The following is a 27,062-nucleotide window of genomic DNA, read 5'->3' as shown; positions in this document are numbered from 1 at the left end:
GCCTAGCATCATTAACTGATAACACTGCCAATAAATTTTTTTGGAAGTAACATATGCAGCAGGACAGGTCCAGAAACATCGAAACATTCAGAAATAAGTGTGCAGGAGCTCAAATATCTTCTACATAAAACAATGTCCACAGCTTACACTTGCCCTCTTCTTACAGTTTTGCTTTTTTTTTTTTCCCTTGTCAGCTAAAATACCATTCTGACTCTAATAATGAGACCAAATACAGTCCATTTACAATAAAACAGGACAAAGTTATTCTGAACACTTATACGTCTGTAGGCACAGGTCTTCATATCCCTGTTGTCCCAGAGTTAATTCTGTTTCTTAGTTCACTTTCTGCATCTTGCTTCAAATTAGGTTTAAACCTTTTTCAGGTGGCTACTAAACATATTGGATACAGTGATTGACACAGACTGGTTCCAGCAGCAACCTGAAAGGAAAGCCTTCTGCTATATTTTGATCATGGGAAATAAATAAAAAGACTAACACTATAACTGCAAAATTCAACTCTTAAAAAAACAATAATTAATTAAAAAAATCACTACCTTCTGCCTTGCTCAAAGTTATTTTTATGGTACTATTCCTAACCTCAGATGTTGCAGTGGAAGTCAGAAGAAGGTTTCAACAGTGCCCATTATCACTGAGTCCTGTGCAGAGTGATCTGAGCTGCAGCCTAACAAGTTAGTCCTGAAATGCAATAGAAGACAGTTCCATCTCCCTTGCCCAACACAGATAATCTTATTTTGAAAATATACGATGCACACTAAGAAAAAATAATCTATCATATTTTGTCTGTTTTTAGCATATATTTCACCTATATTTATCAATACTTTGGTAGCTGAAAATATTACATAAAGCAATAGGTAACTCAAACAATTATACTGCATCTACACAGTGTATAGGAGCAAGCAGTCATAGGAACAAGACAGATAATTTCAGCTCAAGGAATACCATACAAGGGGAGGTCACACCCAGCATTACATCTCCCTTCTCAGAGGCTATGGTTACAAGGCAGGACAATGGATGTGATAAAGAGTTCATTATAGACCTCCCCACATAGCTGGAAGTTTTGCCCAGCAATTCTCCCCTCAAATAGCATTACTCAAGCAGTTTTAATCAAACTGAAGAACAATGAAGAAGCAAACAATCTTCCCTTACCAAGATGCTTCACAACAGCATATAGCCAGCAGTGGTAAACTGCAAAATAACAGCTTTTCCTTGTTATCAGAGAAACACATCTCTACAGATGAGTTACCTGACTGACCATAATCACAGAAACATCACTGACTGACAATGTCATCTTCCACAGGCACAAAACACCACAATATATCATTATTTTTTTTCTAATCACAGTGAGTAATTTGTTATCAGATAATTCAAATTGCCTCGTTTCACTTAAATTCAACACAGATATGTTCAGATTAGAGCCCTACTAATAGCAGAATCTTGTTGTCCAAACACCATTAATTAAGGCCACAGAATATATGGCTCCAAACTCAGAGCACAGAGCACAGGATTTGAGAGCTGATGTAGCTTCCCAGCTTTGTGCATATCAAAATAACTACACTAAATAAAGTAAATTCATTGAAGGAAAAAATATATATTAAAAGATTCAGGAGAATTACGACACATGAAAGCATTCAAATCTGTTAAACAGGACAACAAAGGAAATGCATGCAGAACAGAAAGACAAAATACAGTGATGCTCAGCTTTGTCCTGCCACAGGCCCAAACGCATACATTTTAAGAAACAGTCCTGTTCTCCCATCAATACATTGTACCCTTAATGAAAACTGAACCCAGGTTCTGTCCCTCCTTCCTACTCTTCCTGAATACAGCCAACATACAAAGAGGCTTAAGAGCACTAAGTGAAATAGATATCCATAAAACACACATTTTAGGGAATATATCTGCTTCCTTCTCATCCTTGACTTCTAAGATACTATTTTTAAGTACATTCCAATAGGCTGTAAATCTCCACTCTCCTGTGGGTTAAACTAGATTTCCTTTATAATATTTGCCACTGAGGGAAAGCACAATAACCAGCAGTTTCTCACCTGCATCTGTTTTCTGAGTTCCCTTACACAGGCACTGTCCTGAGCTGTGTTCTCACGCCGAGCAGCATCTGCAAGAACATTAACTGTTGTCTCTGCCTCTTGAAGCCACTTGAGGAAGCTTTCCAGATCCTTGCATGAGGTCTGTACTGTCTTCAGCTCTGTCTCCAAGATATTCTGCCTATCAACAGCTCTGAAAACAAGACAGCAAGCATCAAAACATTCCTTCAGTAGTACACATATGATAATGAAACTTCTAAAAGATAATCTGAAACTTCTCTTTATTAAGAAACTATACATCTGTATCAGCTTGTTTTATCATTGTTTATACCACTGTTTCTCTGATTATTATATTTTTAGTTATCAACAGATGTTCCAAACTTATGTATTTTACAGTGCTTTTAAAGAATGCATGTGGAAGAATCAGAGGTATCTTCTTTTTGAGCATTATCATCACAGGCTTATGCTACTCTTAACGGCAGAGGTCATTCCCATATGCATAATGTGTGAATGCTTCTCTTCAACAAAAATGACATGGAGTAGAAACACTGAGAATTTGGGGCAATTTTTTTCTTCTACAGTGAGCAGAAACATTTCCCCTAATTTGTATCTACTGCAAAATTAAACTCTGGAAGCGTGAAAAGTCAAATACCTGATTCTTTCTGGTAAAAAAGACCGTGGGCTCTATCACTCAGAGTAATACGTTACAGTAGTAACAGTCAGCCCATACTCAACATGTTTAAAGAAAAGACAACTGGCAGAATCAGAATATAGTCCAAGAATATACCAGCATAAACAATAGAATTTTCTAGAAACAACCTGCAGTAAGATAGAGTTACAACCCTAATATTTGGAGGATAGACCTTACGCCACTTGTTAATAATTGCTTTATTCAAAATGAGATCCTACGGATTGTTCCTGACTTTGTGCCTCCCCAAGTTTTGACTACTGGCAAATGAGTAGCATGATACGAAGCCTTCACTCAGGAATAAAGCTTTGGCATGCTTTGCCTCCTCTTGACAAAAAAAAAAAAAAAAAAAAAAAAAAAAAGAGAGAATAAATAGCATGCTAGGGATGACTAAATGTTTGACCAGCATATAGTCAACAAAAAATAACAAGCATCAGCTCAAAAATTAGAGCACACCATGGAACTGTGAGGGAAAGTGTAAAGTGAAACCACTTATAAGCTCTGACTTCAAACGCCTCTCACTCTGCAGGGATTTTCTTCCCTAGCAGGGGGGGTTAAGGCCAAAGGTGGAAGAACAGGAGTGACAGCAAGAAGAACAGACTGATAATAAAGGTGACCTTCAAAGAAAGAGAAAAGCCCTAGAGGATAAAACACCAAGTGACCCAGATTTCTAAGCCTAAGTACTGATGTACTAGATGGGAACTAAGACAACTTGAACTTTGTATCTAATAAGATTCATTGAAGAATGTAATCTTCAGCCCAAAGTCCTAATTTCTCAAACTTTCTGCTTGATTGAAATTAAAGTGAAGAATTAAATCCTATTACAGTAACAATGCTGTCATGATATTTGAATTAAAGCTGAAAATCATTCCTTGCGTTAAGCATGCAACCCAGAAGCATAAATTAACAGATCTACAATTAAAAATCTAAGAATACATGGCAGCTTTTAATGATGACCTATACAGCAGTAGTGAACAACTGTCCTACAGAATAGACCCAAATATTTTCATTTCACTCTAGTAAAGGCTTCAAATGTAAAAGAGAAGTTGATAGAGAACTTTGTATTGAAGATTAACCTCTCCTCCACGCCAAAAAGATTATTCAGATTCTCAAAGAATTCTAATATGATCAGATCAGTCTCCAAAAGACAGCCTTTCCAGTAGGCAAGAATTAAATATAAAGAGAACCCACAGAATTCCACAAAACTGCTGCTAATTTTACTTTATTCAGTGGTAGTGGAGAATGTTCAAGCAGATCCTATCAGCAATATCCAAGAAAAAAAAGAGTCATACCTCTAGCATTTAAGCTTTCATGGCACTGTTTCAGATCCCTATTCCACACAATTCTTTTTTTCAGATTTACACTAAAAATATGCAATGTATAAGCATGCGATCAAAAGAAAATCAGGGAAGAACATTTAAGACAGTTTAGATGGCAACTACAGTCTAATACTGAAGCAGCAGAATGACACAGAACTACAGCTTCATCCTGAAATAAAAATAAATAGCCACCGGACAGAATAGTCAATTTAAACAATGTCAACATGAGAAAGCTTCAGCCTCTTAATGCCACTATTTTCCTTCAACTTTGTGTTTCATGACAAGCCTTACCACTAGCACTCTTGAGGACATTCAGGACTGATTATTCCAGGTAATGCTAATAAGGATCCCCTTCCGCAACCTCCAGGCATAGCTACAGCCAGAGATGGTATTTTAAAGCATTATGCCATAAATACAGGTTTGTGCTTATAGAAGCCATAGGACATGCATACTGCAGGAACAATCTTTGTCTGTCCTGAGATCTGTCACATTAAGCCATCCTCAGTGCCCAAGGTTCAATAGATTTTTTGTTTATTGCATTTAAAGGCAAAGATAAAAACCTTCGTTCGCCTGAAAAGGTGCTCTTATTGCACTCTCCCCTTTTAATTCTGCTCTGCTCCGCAGGGTTACAGTGAGCAGCTCCATGCTCTGGCTACCCACTGGTTTCCTGAGTTCTCCTGTACATTCTGCCACTAGTTAAGAAACAAAGCAGACATTCATCTTTGTAAGGCTGCAGCATAGCAGCCCAAGTGATAACTGTGGAGCTTCAGTTACACACAATAGAACACAAGGTGTTTACTATTCCAAACTTTAAGCAGATTCAAAAATAATTAGAGGCTTCCAGTCAGGAGCTCTTCTTTCTGATCACCTGCTTTGACATAGGTGGGTAGCTTTATGCTAGCTCTAGACAAAACTGCAAAGTTTGAATTTGAATGAGGCTACTACAGAGCTGGAACCTACAGGCAGTGCTAATCCAACCAGGAGCTCTCTAGCCAACCTCTAATTGCATCTCTATTCCCAGAAATCATCATGACCTATTTCAGATGAAGTTAACAGCATTTTTGGAAAAGATACTAGTTTACTCTGAGGAAAAGCAGACAAACATGCAGACTCAGTTCAAACGAACGGTCAAAATGGGTCACTTCAAAAGGTGACCCCATCACTACAACCTAGTTCACAAAGTAAAAAGCTACGGAAGTTTCGTCATATGCTAAAAGTCTTTCCTTTGCCTCTGTCTACTGGACATTTTAACTGAAGAACCATGAAAAGAAAATGCCCACAATAGATCAATTATGAAATATTTTAGTTGTTTGAAAACTCTATCTTAGATGTCTCTAAAACATTTAGAGATCAACAAGTCTTTATTCTCTCTCAAATGATCACACAGAATGAGCCATATAAAGTTTTGTCTGTTCTATTTCTCAATGGTTCTATGCATCTATCTCTCAATGGAAATAACGAGGAAACGAGTTGTATAAAACTCTTTCTGACATCAAAAGCAGAAAACTACAAAGATATCATTTTCCTCCAAGGAAGGATAACAAGACATTACATTCTTCTTTCCTTAATTACCTGTGAAACCAACTGCTTACCTCTGTAAAGTTCTCTTCCTCTTATTCCCCAGGACATATCATTCAACTGTAGAAGCTTTACTATGAAAGATTCGTTCTCAATTAACTCACATGTCATTTAAAAAAAAAAATAATTAAAAAAAAGCAGCTTCCCTTTTTTGTGTGCACCTACATACATACAGATTTTCGTTGTCATTTACTCCATTCCCATACACACAGGATCAGATCTCTCTTCCGTCCTTCTAATCACAAAGTATATTGTCTTTTAAAGACGCTGGTATTGAGTCAGACATTGGGCTTATGATAATTACCCATAAAATGCTGAAGACTTTTGTAGCAATTAGACTACTTCGCATACACAAAAAAATATTACGCATAGGAAAATACATGCAATCATATGTTCAGCATTTGGTCTGTAAGACTTATTTGCAAATGATGAATAGGATGAATACAAAGAAGCTTCAAATCTCAGTTCCTACAGATCAAATGCTTTCTTGTTGGGAGTGTCAGACACATCACATTCCAAAACCCAAAGTACAGCCCCATTCAGGAAAAGTTTCCATTTGATGAAAGGCCTTAAATAAATTAACACGTTGGAAAGCAGAGCTGAATAATTTCAGCCTTACAAAAAGGAAGCACGGTAACAAACTACATATATACAGAGCATAGCAACATCACAGAACAGGAAGAATTGCTCAAAGACCTTTAGAGAAAAAATAGCCACAAGCAAAGTGGAGAGCAAACATGAGAGAAGCACCTTTTTCACTTTTTTTTTTTTTTTTTTAATACTTATTGTTATCATTTTTGAACAAAGAATTGGAAGTCATACAGAAGCCTTCCATAGTAAACTGTGGGGGAATTTCCATCATCAAAATTCAGCTTCACTACACCTGATTAAACTACCAAAGCAGAGCTAAATGCTGCAGTAAAGCCAAGCCTGCAGAGAAGAGACTGAAATAGGTGTAAGTGATAAACATGAGATACAAGTTTAAAACAGAAAGTTATATAGTGAAACCTTGCAACCAACTACCTTTGGTTCAGATTGACCCAGCAAGTGTTCATTTGGTCAGTGGTCTCCTTCACTCTCCTTGTGTCATCCTCACGATACTCTCGAAGAAGTTTATTAGAAAGATCATTGAACGCAGCTACTGTGATGTCTCCCCTATGCAAATCGTGTATTAACATCTAAAAAGGAATTTCAGAATAAGATATCAAAGCAAAATCAAAATCAGACTGCTTTTCATATAATGTAATTATCATTATAATACCTTCTTTTATGCTTAAAAAAGCCAGGAATGTGCATAATTCTTTTATGGAATAAAATTCCTTTTAAAAGGAAGATCTATTAAATAATAAGCATCCTAACAAAGAACCAAAACAGAAGCGAGAAAAATTAAATTGCTAAAGCCAGCAAGAACTAGCAAAACTCTCCTGTAGTTTTACTGGCAACAGAAGTAAATATAGTTTTAGGTTTTAGCAGCGTGAACAAATTTAAGTTATGCTAACAGTGATACAACTGGCACGATATAACGTACTTAGCCCTTACAGAGTTTTGAATAAAATAAAATATATATATTATTTATTTATTAATCGGTTGTACCTTTTTTTATCTCTATACTCAGTGCTTGGACACATGTCTAATTTCACTTGAGAAAGCAAAAAAGTAGGCCTAAGAGCTCATTTCCAATTCTCTGCTCATGCAGGAAAGGCAATGAAGAACAGAAAAATTTACTGCTGACTGAAATAGCTAGGGGTCAGTTAGAAATACTCATTACTAAACTCTCTGCTTCCTTCCATACCCAGCCACATCCCTACACTGAATATCTGTTTATATACATACACACATTTTTTCGAAGTCTATTAAAGATTGTTCTAAGTTCCACACTGATAAGAGCCCCTCCTCAATCGTTAATCTCTTTAGTTCTTACCCTGAGCCTCCTACAGCCTGCCCTTTTTCAAACAGCCATCACGAAGGACATCAGATTTACTGATTTATCACAGCACGTTCACTGATACAAAAAGCAACAAAGATCACATGGAATTGAGAGAAAAAATAAGATGAATATGCTTTGTATCAATCAGAAGTGAAACTTGGGATAATTTTAAATAACTTCTTCCATGTCTGGATTTACTATTTTTAATAGATTTCTGCTACATGCTGTGGTTCTATGATAAAACTTTTATCAATACAAGGGCTTTTTGCGTAGCATCATTTATCAGATTATACTATGCTCCTTTTAGCCACACCTATAAAAAGGCACACAAGTATTCATGCCACCTGTTTTTCTCTCAGAAGTAATTCTCAGGAAGGCTGATGAAAAAAAGTGATTTAGAACACAGAGTGCCCAAAATCACAGAACCACCACATCAACCTTACAATTAAATCTTACATTCAGATATCAAACGAATCCAATAGCATTACACAGACTGAAAAGTCAACTGCAGATGGTCTTACCTTGTTATCTGAAATCTGTTTGACAAGTACCTCCTTTGGGGCCTGCTGAAGCATACGCAGACGGATCTCACACTGCTCCATGAGATGCTCCATTTCTTTCCTCTGCTCATCCCACTGTATGCTGTCTGACAGCATGTACTTCAGCTGCTGCTGCCGCACCTCCACACCATGCTGGGTGTTATCCCATTGGTTCTTTACTTTTTCCACTGGAGAGGACAATGCAAAAAAAGAAAAGAAAAGAAGGTAACCAATCAAGTAGTCCTAACTACCCTTACTCCTCAGGACAAGAGGCAATAATGTACTCATTTGCAAATACAGTTACTTCAATATTTTGTATTTTAGTTCCTCAAGTAATTTATATATTCATGCAAGTAAACAAAAAGTAGCGGTTTGACTGCATCTTGTTTAAGCAGGTCAGCATACAGGTAAATTCACAGGAGGTAAATCTGCCACAGCTGCACAGCAGAGATGTCACAATAGATCCGCTACCAGTAGAGTTTCCAGGGAGCACCAGGGCAGGGTGAACGCTGTGCCACAACAAGTCACCTTTCTGCACTTAAAAAGTGAACTAAGGTTTACTGACCACTGTGTGTGGTGAACTCAGTCTAGTAGCAGTTGCATAACAACTATGGCTAAGGTAGAAGCACTCCACTAACAATGTGCTTTAGTATTTTCACTCCACCACAGGATTCTAGAGGCTTGTGTAGATTATACAACAGAGAAGTTATTGATCTTGCCCCATTTCCTTCAAATATCTCCTCTCTCAATAAATAGAGTTACTTTAGACAATCAATAAACAAGCTTCAACCTTTAATAAACAAAGAATGAAAAAGAAAACATGACTGAAGCCTAGAGCAAAATAATAGCATCAGGGAAAGTAGTAAGTCTGCCTGACAGAAAGAAACCAACAGCATCATACTTTTTTCTTTGTACTTACAGACCAATAAAAAAAGGTATATTTCTTGAGAGTCTGTAGAGCTAACAATAGGTCTTCCCTACTACCTGTCATGACAGTAGCAACACATTGTATTATTTGAACTGAAGAGTAAGAAAAAAAAAATGTAAAAGAGAAAAAGCAAAAAAAACACCTACGCTGGCTTTCTTGAGAACATCTGTATTCTCAGCAGCAACAGGTTGGCAGTAAGCAACAACGCCAAGGTAATTACCTTACCAGTAATGTATGTAATTTTACTTTATTAGAAAAGCAATGTAATTGATACTCAAGTTGCTTTAATCCTTCATGAAGCAAAAAAATGCCAAGGCATGTGTTTAAGCTAAAAACCACATAAGTGAACTTTATCCTTTGCAGGTTGTTTTGATATTTTGGGTTTTTTTGTTTGTTTTTGTTCTATAAATCTTTTATGAACATCCAAAGTCATTTTGCTTGATCTGCCTGGCAGGATCTCTTATCTTTTAAAATACATCCAATAATATTCTGTTCAGCTTCACAGAGCTCTCGGACTGTGGCAGTGAAGTGCCTTCGCCAGAGTGACTATAATTTTCTGCCATGATGTAGGTCATTGAATGAATTGAATGAGACCTCAGAAGAAAACTTCAGTAACCACAGCAGCAAATGTATATACAAAAGCAAAAACAGCAGGAATGAAAAATGAGTATAACACTGTGCGCTGGCTAATAAACTGTAGAGAAAAGTCTCCTATGATTTTAAGCTCTCCCCACAAGGCTGGAAGGAAAAACATCCCTGTGAAACAACTATCTAAACAGCAAGTGGGTTGAAATTGATACATATTTGATGTTTCTATACAGATATTATTAATGAATGAATATGCCTTGAATTTCTGTTACAGATTTTTTCCTATGAATGGGCAGGTTAAACTTGCTCTCTCTCTGGATTGAAACTTTTATCCACTCAAGATACCCTAATGAAATTATCTGCTATTGATGTATTTCCTTTCCCTTCACTCCCTGACAATGAAATTCTTGGTGGCCTCAAGGATCTGCCTGTGGGTTCAAAATTGGGAAAGAAAACCCAATTACATGTTGTTTTTAATTTCCTGCATGTGGGCAGTTACTACTAAGCAAGTTCCAGAGAAACTTTACGTCTGCGCTCCCAGCTATTTGAGTAATTAGGCTTCATCTAACGACACTTAGCAGATTTGCAAGTGTGTATTCTCCTGAGCATTTAAAGAATGAGATGTACAAAGCAATTCTGTTCTTCACTTGAGAAAAGAGCAAACTACTACAAAGCCCTTATCACAGAAACATACTTTTCTTTACAAATGTAAATTTCACTTTTTTCATGTTTCATAACAGGTAGCAAAATCTTCACATGCATAGGGTATCTACTGCAAGCTTCATTTGTGGCAACATACATAGCTTCCCTGCTTCCATCTTTAGTAAGAAAAGCTATCAGGAAACTAAACATCAGTTTTCAAAATACAATTTCATTATTCTCTTTTATGTTTTGTGAGGGATGCTTTGCAAATGACCAAATCTCTCCTTACTGATTGACTCCACTGAGCTACAATAGCTACCATTCTACTACCAAACTACTCTGCAGAAAAAGATGGCAAAATATATCTTTCCATTGCTTCATAGATTCTTTTTTCTGCTAACTGCAGTATTTCCTGCTGCACTAATTTTCTAATCTTAGCAACTGGCAAAGCCTCAGGAGTTCAAAGAATATGACATCCCCTAGTTTCTAATCATGTCAGTTGTGTTTTCCTTCCGTAAGTACAAGTAAAAGAAATTTTCAAAGTATTTATTTAAAGTACACACACGAATGACTTAAAAGCTCTAATTCTCAGTCAACAATTTCAAAAGTTAGTCTTCCAAGCCAATATATTCATGCTTTTTTTTTTTTAAACCAATTGTCCAGTGTAATGTAGGATCAGCAAAAATAAAAATATAGTAATAGCTCCTTTATATCAACAAATAAAAAGCCTTACTGTCATGGTTTTATATTTTTTGGTTTTCAGTATTCTGCATCATAACATCATGTAGTGCACTGCGAGTTAAAGTGTTAATGCTCCAATTCCAGGCACCTATCCCTATACATTACGGAAGTCATGGGATCTGGCCCTTCTGGGTGAGGCGGTCTCTTACTGTCTTGCAGTGGGTGCTGGAGGGTGCTTTCCTAGCTGTTCCAAGCTTTTCTAGTTTGACTTGGTCTCAGGAACTCTCTCTCTCTTGTCTTATTTATTAGTCTCAATTTCAATCAGATTGTATTATATTGTGTTATCTTGTATTCCAATATCATAGTTAGTAAAGTAAGTTTTCCTCCATAGATCGTTGCTGCTGGTTTTTTCTTACTTCCTTGAGCCCATCTCCCTATCCCTTTTCCCTTCCCATTTTGTGGGGCTGGGGGGGCCCAGGGGCCTACTGCCCCCCTGTCAAGGACATAGATTGATCTAGTTAACTCCGTGACACTTATAAAATCCTTATCTCTGGCTCTGTGTCTGTCAAGTAACTCAAGTTTTTCATAAGTTATTTTAAAATCCCAGCAATACAGCAGGTTAGCAAAATAAATAGCAATTCTTCTTCCAAGAATTTTCATTAGACTTCTATAGTGAAACCATGTAAATGCTAATTTTCAGTTTACTCAAGGAAGACAACTTCAGCTGGGTTAAAAATCAAGAGTTTAAGAGAAAGAGATGGAGATTTTACCGTCATGGAAACACTATATTTAAAAAACACAGAATAGAGGAACTTACATTTTTCTGTAATCACTGTTCTAATGTCTGAACTGGAAGTTTTATTTTTCAAATTTTGAGCCAATGTAAAAACAGAATCAAGCTGAGGGTGCCGCTGGTCCAAATCTGCCTTTGTTACCTGTTGAGAATTAGGATATGATTTTTAGGTACAAAAAACAGGATTTACTTAACATTATCTGTATTACTTATACATAAGACTAAGCATCTATGTCTCCAGAGACAGATGGCAGCTTCACTGCTATTTACAACCCTTGAGCTGTCACAGTATTATAGCAGTGCTTTAAAATGCAAAAGTATTCTGAATTACAAGTGAAAATACAGATGTGGAGGCTAACCTGCACAAATCACAGTTACAACCAGTCACTGTGAAATATTTTCCAGTATGTTTTTCTCTCTTCCATAATTTATTTTTGCCTTACCATGCTCTGATCTTTATATAGACACAAATGCAAATGTACACATTTACAGGGAGATGGGTATGGCGGAAGAATAGTCAGCATGAACTAGAGACGGAGCATGATAATTCTTTCAACGATGGCTATGTACCAGCACCTCATATCATATGCATTGTACAGTTAAAAGATAGCATTTTCACATTTATTCTATCAAACACCAAATGAAGTTAGATGTTCTCAGAATAGAAACATTAAGCCTGTAGCTTGTACACATACCGTTACTCATGTTAACTGATATCAAGTCAAATGCAACGAACCTTAATGGCAGCATACATCTCACAAATGCTGCCATGTTCGTCACAGCTCAGCACAATATAAGCTATCAACAGAAAAGTATTTACATCATAACCATTTACATTAAAGCCTATAATCTCTTTAACATGTCTCTGGAAATCAGTTTAGAATAGTTACAATATAACAAAATTCATTTAAAAAATCACTACTAAGTGGATCATACAGGTCACCCTCCAGTGATGGAGTACTCAAGCTGTTCCAAAGGTTTCAGCATAAGTTATCTATATATTATCACTAAAGATACCATCTGCAGTTCTTCTCTATGTGTTTTGTTTAAATTAATTAAATAAATAAATAGCAGTGCCTATCTCACATCTTGCTTGTGAAGGGAGACAAGGAATTAACAGGAAATAGTTCTGTGAGAGTAGCATAATATCAACAGCTTTTGAAGTGTAATTTGCAGGTTAAGCATTTACGGTAGTGGTTTTGTTTTGTTGTTTTTTTTTAATACATTTTTAGCCTATATGTTTAGTCAAGAAATTAGAAGTGTCTCCTAATTCTCCAAACCACCAGCCTTCACTAAAACACATACTTTCATTCGTGCAATAGTCCGGTTGATATCTTCAGCATTTCCCACGGTGACTATGTTCGACTTGAGCATCTGGTCAATCAATACCAGCCATTCAGCCAGCTCAGTTGTAGTTTTATCCAGATCAGCAGGTGCAGAAAGTTCCAAAGCATGTTGTGTCTGAACAGGAATTTCCAATGAAGAAGATACTAGCACCACCTTTTGGACATCTGAAAGAGTTTCGTATTTTCATTAAAGAAAAGAATCATGGCTACACGTACAGTTTGGATATATTTTTTTTTTCCTTTGGTAGTTTCTATGAATAGGTAACAGCATCTAAAAAAAAAAAAAAACCACACAGCAAGATCTGCATTTGAGACTTTTTAATCCCAAGAATCTAAGTCACCGTTATGGTTTTTCGATTGTTTTGAAGCTATTAATTATCTCATTGCACGGCAAAGGGCCCATGAATCACCCATAATACTACACAAATGAGAAAAAAACAAAATAGCGTTATTTTTTAACAGAATGAAATTAAGCCCTCTTTGATGTACACTAAGCATATTAAACAATTATTTAATTTAAGGTAAAAATCTGAAATTGCCTTTCTCACTTCCGTGTTATTTGACAGAAAGGTTTTCCCATTCTTAACTCAGAATCCACTTAAGCAGAAGTAAGTCAATTTACTACAACAGAGGCTTCACAGACTTGGCAATACATCACCATCCTAAAAAGGGACAGATGCCCACTAGCTCAGCCCCATCCTTTCTATCTGTTTGTATGATACTGTAAAGAGGGAGGAATGGGCTGAACAGTAGGATTCCATGCAGAAGTTGTTTGGCTGTGTTCTAGATCCAAGAAAACAAAGTTAAATCAAGCTGAAGCATAAATATTACACACTGGTCACAACAAAAGACAGGAGCTTTTCTTAAGAAATAGCCTGTACAAAAGAAAAACAAGCTGAATCAGAGTTCTGAAAAGCCAGAAAGTTTTCTGTGCTCCACGATTTTTTATTTATTTATTTATTTTTGCTACTACTGAACTTAAGAAAAAATACAATTAATTTTCTGAAGTTCAAACTGTAATTTCTTTTAGGCAAGGACTGTCCTTCTAAAACGGAGACCTGGGCATCTTGTTTACACACAACCTGCTTATCAGCCTCTGATAACTTTTGAAAAATACAGTGAGTATGAATATCTGATACAAGACCATATTTTTTGACAGCTTCCCTTACAGAGTTCAGAAAAATAACTAACTGGTATGTGGGAAAAGACCTGTCTGTGCTCCTACTGAACCAAAATATGCAGAATGACATTTATAGGACTGCAGAGAATCCATATGCAGGATAATTAGCTGTAGATAAACATTCTATTGGATTTGTGCCAAGAGGCACAAATGTAAAAATGCACAAATCTACTGGGAAACAAACAGTCACAGACAGAGCTAGTTTGGATATTTTTTCCTGTACGTATAGCACTGGCTCCTGATGAGGACATCTAAGCTTTACTGAAACATTCTTCTGCTTCAGCACATTTAAAGGAGCATCAATGGACAACGTCCAAACCTGAAATGCAAACTGACTTTTTCCCTAAACAGATATTCCCTCTCTCTCTCCCCTGATAACAGGAGGGGAGTCCCAAGCAGCCAAAAACATTTCTTATTTCCATTTGTCTAAGTACTAGGGAAGGTTTTCCTTTTTAGATTGCTTTTTGACTACAAACAGTATTCAGCTCAGTGGAAGGAATGACTACTTACCAGAAGGCTTTGCCTGTGCAACAAGGTAAGGCTGCCTAACAAAAGCCTCCAGTTGTCTCACTCTGTCTGGCACTTCTCTGAACACCTGCAGCCCAGCAGAGAGGAACAAAAGCAGTGAATAAATCAACATTAATAGCAAAAGTTCATGTATTAGAGCACACACAGTATTTTACATCACATTTGCTATACTGGTATGCCTCATATCTCAATAAAATTTTTCAAAGTATCATTTAAAAACAATAAAAATGCCAAAAGATGCTCAATATTTGTTTTTCCAAAGCTTTCCGTGTCTTACCTAAACCTTGTAGAGAAATAAATTAATTTTTATAGATTAGTTTGTTTGCATGTTTGTTTGTTTTTTTACTGTCCAGGTATGAAAGTCAAGACTCACTAAGCACATTTCAAAAGAATGTTCATGATTTGTGATCACAAAAAACTAAGGCAATACATAATTAATGTAAAAATTAATTTAAAAAAAATCCTCTTGCAGTGAAAACAAATTGACCTGCTGTTTCCAGAAGGCAATGACAGAAAATCAAAAACGGTATGGCCAGCAGGTTGAGGGAGATGATTCTACCCCTTCTCTTGTGAGACCTCATCTGCAGTACTCATTCTATTCTGAGGCCCCCAACATAACAAGGACATGGGCTTATTGTAGCAGGTTCAGAGGAGGACCACAAGGATGATTAGAGGGCTGGAGCACCTCTCCTGAGAAGACAGACTGAGGGGAGTTAGTGTTACTTAGCCTAGAAAGGAGAAGGTTCTGAAAGGACATTACAGTAGCCTTCCAGAACTTAAAGGGAGACTACAAAAAAAATGGGAAGAGACCCTATCAAGGAGGATAGTGCTAGGGCCCATTGGTAATGATTTTAAACTAAAAGACAATAGCTATAGACTAGACACAAGGAAGAAATTATTTGCTATGGAGGTGGTGATGCACTGGAACAGTTGTCCAGAGAAGCTGTAGACACCCCACCTCTGTAAGTGATCAGGTTACACAGGGCTTTGGCAACTTGAACAAGTATAGCTGCCCATCAGGGGGTTGGAACTGGATGATCCTCAAGAACCATTTCAACTCAAAACGTTCTATAGTTCTATGACTAAACATTTTTGATCCAATTGTTTGAAAGAAAGCCAATGCAAAAAAACAAAACAAAACAAAAACAAAACAAAAACAAACAAAAAAAAAAACAAAACAAGTAAACTAATCAATTTATTCTGATGAAATAACGTTTACCAGGGTTTTCATGCAGACATGGATTCATGCCAGGTAGACAGTCCCTCAACATGCACACACCTTCCAAGACATTTTAGATGTCACAGATGCATGGAAAAAGAAAAACTATCGCTCTGAATACACCACTATATTTCCAATTTCAGGTAAAAATGCTGAATAAATACACACCTTATTCCATCTCACATTGAGGGACTGCAGGCTATCAGAAAGCTTGTTTTTTTCCTGCAGATCAACATTTTTATCCAGAATAACTTCAGGTTCAGTTCTGTTCAACCATTCCAGTTTGTCTCCCTGTAATTCCATCTCTTCACTTAAGACCTAAAAGGGACAGAATAGTTTTGGACTGAAGTCAAATGCACAAGTGTTAAATAATAACAAGAAGAAAAGTTTTCCTTTTGCTTTAGTACTTAGAAATTTCCTTCAAAATATGTAACAGAAGCAGCTTTTTGTTGTTTTTTGTTTGCTTATTCTTGGTAACATGTAGAAATTATTAAAACAAATATTCAAAGATCAACATTTACTACTAATTGAAGAAAACATGCAAAGGGTACCTACATAGCCTGACATCACTCACATCAATTCTGACCTCACAAGATGCTTCTATTTGACCACTTCTGGATGCATCACGTGTATCCAAAAGTCAATGCTCTTTTAATCAAAATTATAGCCTGCTTTAGTTTTAGAAATAATTTAAAAACTAAGGGCTCGCTCCTGGCATGAGCCAGGATGTAGGAAACTATAGTCACAAGATACTTTATTCCTACTGATATGTGCTCTAAAGATAGTTAAAAACTTAATGCAACCTTACAATTCAATTTTGATCAACCTCCCATAGTCTTTTTTTTTTTTTTTAAGATGAAAGTACAGGTCAGATCCTGCAAGAAGAATGTTACTCTTGGGTGCACTGCCCACTGACTTTAACATAACTGTGCTATCATTTGCCCATAAGACCAAAAGCACTATGGAGTGAGAATCATAAGTTTTGTCTTTAAAGCACTAGAACAAACATATGACATTAGCTAGTATGCATCATATTCATCCACCCTAATATTTATAATACTTGTATAACACATTACTATGAGGTGTGTGCATGAAAGTGAGAGGAACACAGGCCTGAAGGTAGTTCACTGAACAGAGCATCCGGTTAGAATTAACACAATACCAAATAGTACCTTTACTAAATTTTCAAGCATCTATTTAAAAATAAGTTTGCGTTGTTTCTTTTTGTTTGAATTAATGTCTATTTTACTTTTCTTTATTTAGAAACCTCCTTCTCATTCCCAGATAGTATTTACTCCTGACTGATCAGTTAACATCCATTACTCCCACTTCCCCAGTAGCAGTCTTTAATAACAGATATTCTCCCCCATGTTATCCTATTTCTTCTCACCGTCTCCTCATCGTTCTTTGGCTATACAAAACAAGGAAAGTTATCCAAGTTTCTTTACCTGTGAGGAATTCTTCACCCTCCTGAGTACTTTGAATTCACTTCCCTAATTAGCACAATCATAATTGCAAATGCTGTTTCTGCTATGATAGGTCCAAATATGATATTTAATTCCCTGCCAGTGCTTCTTAGTAAATTCTTATATCACACACGCACACACAGACACCCCCTATGATCCACTTCTACCTTTTACTTCAGGGCTTCACGAGAAAAATTAAACTTGCACAGTAGCCGTCAGCAGGATACTCAATTGATTAAAAAGAGAGTGAACAAATACAACAGCAACTACTTTACATCACTTATATACATTTGTTGCAACTTCAAGGCTTTCTAATTTGGTCTAGCAGTAGACTTGTTTTTAATTGTTATTTTTAAAAAATGAGTAACTACGACTATTGGATTCTTTTTAGTATTCCAGAAATATTCTCTTTCACACATCCTAAAATTCAAGATATTTTGCTATCAAACCCAGACACAAAATAAACAGGAAAAATAACATATATATACACATCTAAATAACAGGAAATGACCACAACCCTTACTAGTTAAAACAGCAGGTTAAATACAGTCTAAAGCATGCAACAAAGTATTAAATTTGCCTAATAAACAAGACAGTGGTGCTTACATACCCATCTGTCCATTTATCAACTTTTGTCCATTCTCACAATACCCTTTTAAACCTACGGACTTTTGATGTCTTCAGAATTATAAAGTAGACTTGTGGGTATTATCCTGAGTAAAATTCCTTTTACCAAATTCTATCAGTTGTATATATACTTCTCACTTTCTGAAACTGCCATCATCATCTGGCTAGATAACCATTATCAACTCAACCTGATTTCATTACAAGATGCTACCTGCTTGCGTAAGTAATCACACAAAACTCTCACACAACCAACATATTTCTTTATTAATTTACAGTGAAAATATTCTCCAAAAGTCACATTCTGATACTTTGCACAAAACATATACATGCATACATACACACACTCAAGGATCTTGCCTGTAATTCTCGTAAATTTTCTTCATGGTTGAATGTAAATCTCATGTCCAGAACATTTTCTGCATTTTCCAACCAGCAACGCAATTCATCAAGCTTTTTTCTGTAATCTATCAGCTGCTGATTCTCTCCTTTTAGCCTTAAAAAGGAAAACAAAATATCTACATGCACTTTTGCAGTGAACATGACATGCCAGTCAACATTCTCAAGCTTAATCTTAATAGCTTTCTATAATATTTACAAACAGAGGAGGAAACCTTGTATCATCAGACACAATGAAAATTCATGTATTTATCTTAGAATATTTCACACTTTAATCTTTGAAGGAAATTTAAGGCTCATTCACAAAGGATTTTTGGTTTGTTCAGAAAATAGCTGGTCAGATATATTAAATGGCTGCAAACAGACTGAAGCTTTTGTTTTGAAGTATTGCTCTTGACTTCCACTATACAATTGTTTCAGCATTCCTTCCAAAAAAGGTGTCTGGCTTAGCAATGAAATGATTTTGAGAAAGAAGAAAAATCAGAAGGAATATGAGATAGTTAAAAAAAAAAAAAGTCAGGAAAATTCAGATAAATGACAGCATGCAATAGAATACACTGACTCTCACAGAGTCTGCTAAAGGAGAGTCTCTTCACCACATCTGGCCATCCAAATTCCTGAGTAACTTGTTACCTCTGCTGTCTATCCATGACCTCAGCAGTGATTGCTTTCCAGTGCCTATTCAGTCCTGCCAGCTTCTCCTGCAGGAAGCTCCCATCTGTAGCAGAGAGTTTCTGTATGATCCCTTCCCCAGTTCTGTTCAATGTCAAAACACTGCTCTGATGGCTGTGTACTCCTTCTTCAAGTTCCTGTCAGAAAAAAAAACGACACAATTTTATTACTGACCTGAGATGACTTTGATCTATGGCTCATAATATGCACAATAAATCATGTGTGCATATTGTTTTACTAAAATAGGCACATGAAGCTATCTTACTTAAAGTTGGATGCTGTTGATTTAAGTTATTAAGTCTTTTATTAAATGTGGTTTAATTTTCTAATGAGCGTCATAAAAAAAAAGATGATGATACAGAATTCACTACTGAATACTACCTAGGATCACAAGAATTCATTCAAATGATCAGTGTTACAATTCACACTTGCTTTTGTTTCCTTTCCAGTACTGCTAACAGATACTAGGACTATTTTTTTTAATTTTTTCTTTTTTACAACTATTTCTTCTCGTAAACCATGGCCCTGTCTATTTCTGTAACTTAACACTATATTAGCTAGGATCATCATGCCTGTGCTCTCCAAACATCACAACAAATCCATGAAACTGAAGGAAATCAGAAGATGTCAGGATCAAAAATTCAAACATTCCTTAGAACTACAGCAAGCTTAAAATATTAGGACAAATTTCTCTGCAACCAGAACAGAAACAAGATAATTCAAGAAAGAGATGGGATATGGCAAAGAAAAAAAATTTCAAGTAGTAACAAGGATAAAATTAAAAACTATGTGCTAGGGTAACACTTGGATAGCCACTCCCTACACAGAAGAAAAAAAAAAATAAATCAGATTCTTAAAGTAGTGTTTTCCTCTCTTTTAGCAGAGAGTAGCTTAGTTAAACAGAAGAGTCTGCTATTTCATAATGCAGATCTAGAAAATTATCAAGTAATTGAACTGCAATTTAAACTACAGTATTTATATATTAACTACAATATTTATAATTAAACTGAATTCTGAAACAATAAAAGGCACCCATCATTTAAATCTCCTCATTTCCTAGATTAAACGATGCCAGTATTTGAATTATCAAATTAAGTCAAAACTATTCAAGACAGAAGTCATCATACTACAAGCATGAATTGTGATCTTTTCCAGGAATCACTTTAAACTACAAATGAAAGTTACATTACTTGCAGTCTCATACTCACATAACTCACATAAAAAAAACTATGATTTTAGACAAAAATCTAGATTTTCTAGCTTGTCCCATTACTGCACATATTATACATACCTGCTGATGCAGCCCAGCTGCCTGCAGATCCAGGCTGCCATCTGGACCACGGGCATCAGCTAATAACCCTTCGGCTTCCGTTATCCACTGAGAGAGGTCATTGAGATCACAGTGGAACTGCCTCCATGCTTCAATTGCTCTATCAAAGGAACTGTAAAAACAACACATTGAAAAATTATCCAACCATTTCAATGAAAAGACTAAAATTTTCGCTCTAGTGATATTTAAGAGTTCCATACAACTTGACTTAGAAAACAGCTAAAGAGTAGTAGCATATAGCCTGGATAAATAAGTCCCAGCACTGAAAGCTTCCTGACATGGGAACAGCTGGTAAAAGCCAACAGCGTAACTTCCAGCTTAAGGAAAAAAGGGCAGTCTAAAGCACACTTTTGTTTCTAACACTTAGAGAAATAAAGATTGATTAGCTGCATCAAATTGGCCAGAACCTTTTTTCTTTACTGTAAAGCAGTTCAGACATCAGACAGTATGAAATATCAAATATGATTAATTGCTCAGATTTTTTTTTTTTAAATTCATACACCATGCACACATAAATTAAGGTGATCTTGACAATATAGGAGTGACTGTATTACCAGAAGACTTGTGCAAGTAATTCTATAATTCAATCACACATTAATTTCCCATACATTTTGCTATGATTTTCATCTTTGCAGTCTCAAACTAATGTGAAGCTTAGCTCAAAGAGTAGCATTTTCAAGTATGGAAAAAGACTAAATTACCACAATCAGAAAGTTGTTTCCAATTTAAAGTGAATGTTCTACAATGCTAACAAAGTAAAAAAAATAAAAAATAAAAAATAAAAATAAAGAGTCCATGAATGTTGAATAAGAAAGGCATGTCAAAAAGCATAGACAAAAATTGTCAATTTGTTGATTGCTAAAAAATAAAAATAAAAAAAAATGGTACAAACGTGTCCAAGGACATGGGACCTCAGACAAACAACACTTAGCAGCCTTACAGTACCTGAAAGGGGCCTACAGGAAAGCTGGAGGAAGACTTTTTATAAAGGCAGGCTGTGACAGGATGAGGAGAAATGGCCTTAAACTGTAAGAGTGCAGATTTAGACTAGATTTTAGGAAGGAGTTCTTTACTGTGAGGATGTAAGACACTGGAAACAGGTTGCCCAGAGAGGCTGTGGATGCCCCCTACCTCGAAGCATTCAAGGTCAGGCTGGATGGGGCTTTGAGCAACTGGTCTAGAGGGAGGTGTCCCTGCATATAGCAGGAGAGGTGGAGCTAGATCAATTTAAATGTCCCTTCCAACCCAAACTACTCTATGCTTCTAACGCAAGTTCTACATTATCTCTTGTAGACTAGAGAGTATCCCATCCCAAACTAATACCAAGAGTATTCTTTAAAGAGACACACAGGAGACCAGATCTCCTGCTAATCAGAAGGTCCTCACTGAGGTGAGGAAAAGTATCATTTGCAGCCCATCATTTTTGTTGTAAGAAATTCCAATCGCAAAGACTTCAACGTTACTGTGTGTATCCAGATGTAACACGAAATTAGCACCACAGAATCAAAGGTATCCAAAATCAAACTTTAAAAGGCTACATTACATCTATTTTCTTCAGTAATTAAATTCAGCAATTCCAGAGTTCTAGAGAGATTATTTTTATCAGAATTGTATCTTGTTTTTATCAAGGCTGGCACATACAGGGCTTTGTTTTGTTATTATTTGTCGTGTGGTCTAATTCCAATAAAGAAGAAAGCAAAAAAGAAAAATTCCTACTTACATTTTTCTGACCCTATTTTCCAGTTCTATTGCATCATTTTCTTGCATACATCCCATGGCAATACATTAGACTAACCTGTATACTGACCCAAATCCCATTCCCCTTCTATTTCTCACATACATTTTACAGACTTTAATTGAATATATTGTCTCATGGTAGTATCTCATTTCAGATTTAATGTGAAGATATATACTAAGCACTTAAAATAGTTTAAAAGAATATTTTAATGGGTTCCTTCAAAATGAAAATTTGAGACATAAATTTTTGCAGAATCTAGAGTTTAAGAACAGTACAACACTGAGATAGAAAGCTTTCATGGTTTCAGTTCCCAGTCTACAGTTACATCAGTATTTCGAGCATAGATCAGTGGTTTAACTCCAGTTTTGAGGTAGATGCACTTGCATTTGTTTCAATACACAGAATGCCTGGGCTGAAAGGTAAAAGTACACAAGTCCTGTAAGTATACCACCAAGATTTGGCTATGCCTGGCTTTCTCCAGAAGAACCCACATGTTTCCAAGCCACAGCTTGGATTTGAATTCCCAAATCACCAGCACTTTTAACTCCAGTGGAAAGTTTGTGACAGAAGGAGCAGAACAAGCAAACCAGCACTGTTACAAGAAGCACAACACAGACTGTTGAACCTCTGTATAGACACACACACTTGCATATGAAAAATGCACAAACATTTTTATTTACACGTGCTTAAATCAAACCAAGTCAATCAGATTCAGTTGAGTGCTTAAAGGCTTTGTAAGTGCAACTGAATTCTACTTATGCTTGGCTACATTAGAGCTTTTATCCAAGATTTAACTACTTAGTTGGAACTCAATCAGAAAATCATTAGTAGCTCTGAAAACTAATCAGTCTTTTGCCAAGCATTTCAGATGCTGTTTGTACTAACCCTGTCAAAATCTACACACATCCTAGAAATAGGAAAAGCCAGAGATTACTAAGGAGATAAATTATTTTAGTTTTCTTTCTTAAACTTAGGGCAAGATTGGATAAAGGTTCAGTTAAAAAAAATTCTCAGTAATAAAATGGGATAAAGAATACAAATACCAAAATACAGTACTTTAACACTGATGCTAAAATTGTCTTCATTAATTTAAATGCATCACCCCATTAAAATTGTAGCACTTAATATATTCAGGAATTTGCATTCCATTTTTGCTTAAATTCCTAGTCCAGCAGTCTTTTTTGCATAAAAATTATGCCCAATCATATCCTCATTAAAATGCAAAGCTTTACAAGTGTTACAAAGTTGAAAAGTAATTTGTATTCAGTGAACTAACTGAGAAGGTGATTTGTGGCCTTTTGCCTGCTAGTCATAAACACAGAAGTTACTCTTTGACACAATTATCGTTTTCAACAGGAAGATTAGGTTTCCAGTTAAACCTGGCTACTTAATGAAATGAAATTTTAGTAGTAAATAAAATTTTACTGACGCTTACAGAAAGATAATATTAGTTAAAGCTTTTAAATTAAGTTATAGGGAGGAAAAAGGCATAAGTAAAAGCTCAGCGTAACCCATGCTTATGAAGATAACAATACAGCTGCAGGCATGATCAGTAATGACAGGTACCAGATTCTGCAACCTTTGTCTCCAAATGTTGGAGGGGACCACTGGCAGCCAGCAAAAACACCAAAAGCGATACCCAACTAGAAACACTATTCTCAAATTAAAACATAGTGAAACAGCAGTGTTTGCTGATGCTTTAGAAATTCTGACGCTTCCCTGATCCAGTGGCTCAGAACTTACTGAAGTATCTACTTAGACAATGACACCAGCCATTTTTATCTCTATTATCACTGTCAGACTTGTCAGACATTTGTAAAACACTTCTGTTCAACGCATAGTATGTGCACCACTTAATCAGAGACACCAAGCATCCTCAACTTACCACTTACGATCATTGTACATTCTATTAATTCTGTCCCACTCTGCATTCAACTGGGTTAGTGCATCTCCTATCTGTATTGCTTCAGGCCCAGATGCTTCCAGTATAACATCAGGCTGCTTCTCGTGTATGACAGCAATCTGATCCCCAAGTTTGTCCAAAATATCTTTCACATTCTGCAAGTACAACAACAACATAAGCCATCAGTAAAATGAACGTGAGCAGGGAAAATTAATGTCTTCAGAATGTTATTCCAAAATAGTATCTACAATAAGATCATAACTATCAGCAGTTCATAGATAATATCAACTATAGCAACTGAACTTAACAGTCACTCACAAATTCTTCAGAATGTTCTCAGTAGTTTTTTTTATGAAGAGGATGAAATACTTTATATAGCTGATGTGTTCCTGAGGAAGAGAGAGACACCGTATTTCTCAGAGCAGTACCATTGTTATTAAACAAATCCACACTTATGTCATGAACACTGCTAATCCCTCCACTTCTTCCCTCTCTGTTTAGATATGTAGTACCTTTAGTGCATCCTCCTGAGTTGAAAAATCCTCATAGATGCCAGTATTTAGCTCGGGTGCATTCAGCAACAGCTCAACATCAGCCATGGCAAGTAAGACCTTGTTGATTTCAACCAGGTATTCAGCTGAAAAAGGGAGAGTCCTAACTCCTGTGGCAAAGTGGCTTTTTAACCTCTGCTGGACAGTGATTGCCTAGAAGTACAAAAGTTCATTTTATATTTCAAAGTGCAAGAAATTTTAAGGAAAAAAAAGTCACGAGCCAGTAGATTATATTCAGAATTAAAATATCTTAATTAAAAGACAAAAAGCTTTCCTAACCAAGTCACGTCATTTCAGAAAGCTCCAAATCCTGCAGAAAACTATTTAATGAAAAAACAAGTTACAAAACAGTAGATAGCATGCTTCACAATAAGACTGTATTATTCCTTATTAAAACTCTGGGTAGGGGGAAGGGGAAAGGCACTGCTGTCGTATCTTTCACCTTGATTCTCAGCCTTCCATAAACTTCATGACTGAGCCTGCTTTCCTCATCAAGAAATCCCGTAAGTTACCAATTTATGAAGCAGATTTATCTTCTCTCCAGATTCTTCTCAGCAAGCATCCCCATTCATATTTCCCAGCTATTTTTAAATAAATTGATGCTTTACCAGTAATACAATATTAATTATGCAGCAATAAGTGGTACTAACTCCTCGAGATGTTGGCAACTGCTACCCATTCTGGCTGTAAGACCAGATCATGTAGCCAAGTACCATCTTAGCAGATTGCAGAGTAAGAACAGTAAGTTTGGGTAGCTTTTTCTTGAATTAGAAATCACACCCTCCATCTGAAGTGTAAGAAAACTAGCTGTAAGAAACTATACATGGCCACACCTAGCAAAGGTAGCTTAGCAAAGCAGGTACTCCTAAGACTGAAGGCAGTTTCTCGCTGAAAAAATTTTCTACCCAACCGACCTCCATCACCATCTCTGAAAAGAGCCCCATTCTTTGAAATCAGCATTGAAAAGGTAAACCCATCTGCAAGTACTGAAGAATTCAAGCAAGTCACACTCCAATACTTGATGAAATAGAATTCTTAACAAGAAATACATAGAAGCACTTAACTGCCTGCGTGAGTTACTAGCAGCAATGGCTTAAGAATATGCTTACGAGTGCAAAGGCATAATCATCGGTTCACAGTGGTTTCAACGACTGCATTTAAGTGGGCACAGACATGCAGGCAGTTAGCACAGCTGCCAACAGTTTAAATATTAAGCCCCACTAACAAAGTTGCTGTGAATACCTGTCTACATCTTCCTCCTCCACATGTTTCTGAGCATTTCAAATGTGTCACTCAAATTAACTTGATGTAATATGTGGCATATGTAGTTCAAAAGCAAAAAGGACTGCATCAAAAAGGTTATGTTATATTATTCACCATTCAGGATGTTCCTGAAAATTTTATTTATGTAGTTTAAAAGCACACAGCGACTGACATCAATACTGAGGACTCAAGGTGTGCTCTCTCAAGAACTTTATCGTAAGCACGGTATGCTTTCAGTCATTCACTGAATCACATAATGGCCACGGTTGGAAGGGACCTCAAGGATCATGAATCTCCAACCCCCTGCCACAGATGTTCTTTTGAACATCAAAAGAACAGAATGCACAGGTACAAAAACTGTTAGTATACTGAAACCAGGTACCATTACTTTTGCTTTAGTAACACTGCAGCAAGCAAGTGGCATAGCAAAAGCTATAACCTGCTATATACGTTTTAGTTACAAATCTAGCATTGTGGTTCTTGATGCTCCCCAAATAAACATTTTCTTGATGTGTTGTACATATTTTGCTAGCGTCCATCACTGGAATTTCGAGCAAATGCTGAAGGCTTTGGCAGTGGTGTGATTCTTCTGTGGACAAAGAGGTCCCCAGTTCCACAGAAATAAGACAAAGGCTGCATAATTGGAAGCAAATTTTACTCAGTAGCATGAGACATGATGATGTGAACAAGCATCAGGATGCCTGTCCGATCAGAAAACTTGTGAAGAATTTAAAAGATCTGTGGCATTCAGTGAACTTGCTTTCCACTTGCTGCCAATAATGATACACAGTTCAACTTCCTACTTCCCCAACAGCCCTGTTCAGGGCCAGGTTGCTGTTCCTCTGCATGGCAGTACACCTCCTAGTGCTGCTCCTTCAAAGCACATTTCCTGCAGCTGTCTCTCATCACTGAGATGTTTGCTCCCTTCACAGCCCTTCCTCTAAGGGTGAGCATATGTAACCATTGTAAACTACAGCTAAGTGTTCTGCTGTTCTCTACTGTGCACTGTAGACTAGCAGATTCTAAATTACAGTAGTAAGTATTAAAAAAAATGGAGTACCAGAAGTTTGACATAAATGTGTCTCATGCAATGCAAA

General features: G+C 36.4%; 1 protein-coding gene across 5 annotated transcripts in view; it reads right to left on the bottom strand.

The window, feature by feature from the left end:
- Positions 1-27,062, bottom strand: part of UTRN (utrophin) — a 356,268-nt gene that overhangs the window by 200,050 nt on the left and 129,156 nt on the right. For all 5 annotated transcript variants that reach the window (XM_085216963.1, XM_085216962.1, XM_085216960.1 and 2 more), the window contains 12 exons: positions 24,664-24,855; positions 24,134-24,306; positions 20,472-20,622; positions 19,142-19,317; positions 18,470-18,605; positions 16,188-16,337; positions 14,783-14,867; positions 13,052-13,257; positions 11,771-11,888; positions 8,097-8,302; positions 6,672-6,826; positions 2,067-2,256 (listed from right to left, as the gene is read on the bottom strand). In XM_085216963.1, the coding sequence (XP_085073089.1) occupies positions 2,067-2,256; positions 6,672-6,826; positions 8,097-8,302; positions 11,771-11,888; positions 13,052-13,257; positions 14,783-14,867; positions 16,188-16,337; positions 18,470-18,605; positions 19,142-19,317; positions 20,472-20,622; positions 24,134-24,306; positions 24,664-24,855 (1,938 nt within the window). The remainder of the gene's footprint in view (positions 1-2,066; positions 2,257-6,671; positions 6,827-8,096; positions 8,303-11,770; positions 11,889-13,051; positions 13,258-14,782; positions 14,868-16,187; positions 16,338-18,469; positions 18,606-19,141; positions 19,318-20,471; positions 20,623-24,133; positions 24,307-24,663; positions 24,856-27,062) is intronic.

This window comes from Meleagris gallopavo, chromosome 2 (assembly GCF_905368555.1).
Source record: "Meleagris gallopavo chromosome 2, MGAL_WU_HG_1.1, whole genome shotgun sequence".
NCBI lineage: Eukaryota > Metazoa > Chordata > Aves > Galliformes > Phasianidae > Meleagris > Meleagris gallopavo.
This window is presented reverse-complemented; position numbering and strand designations above follow the sequence as displayed.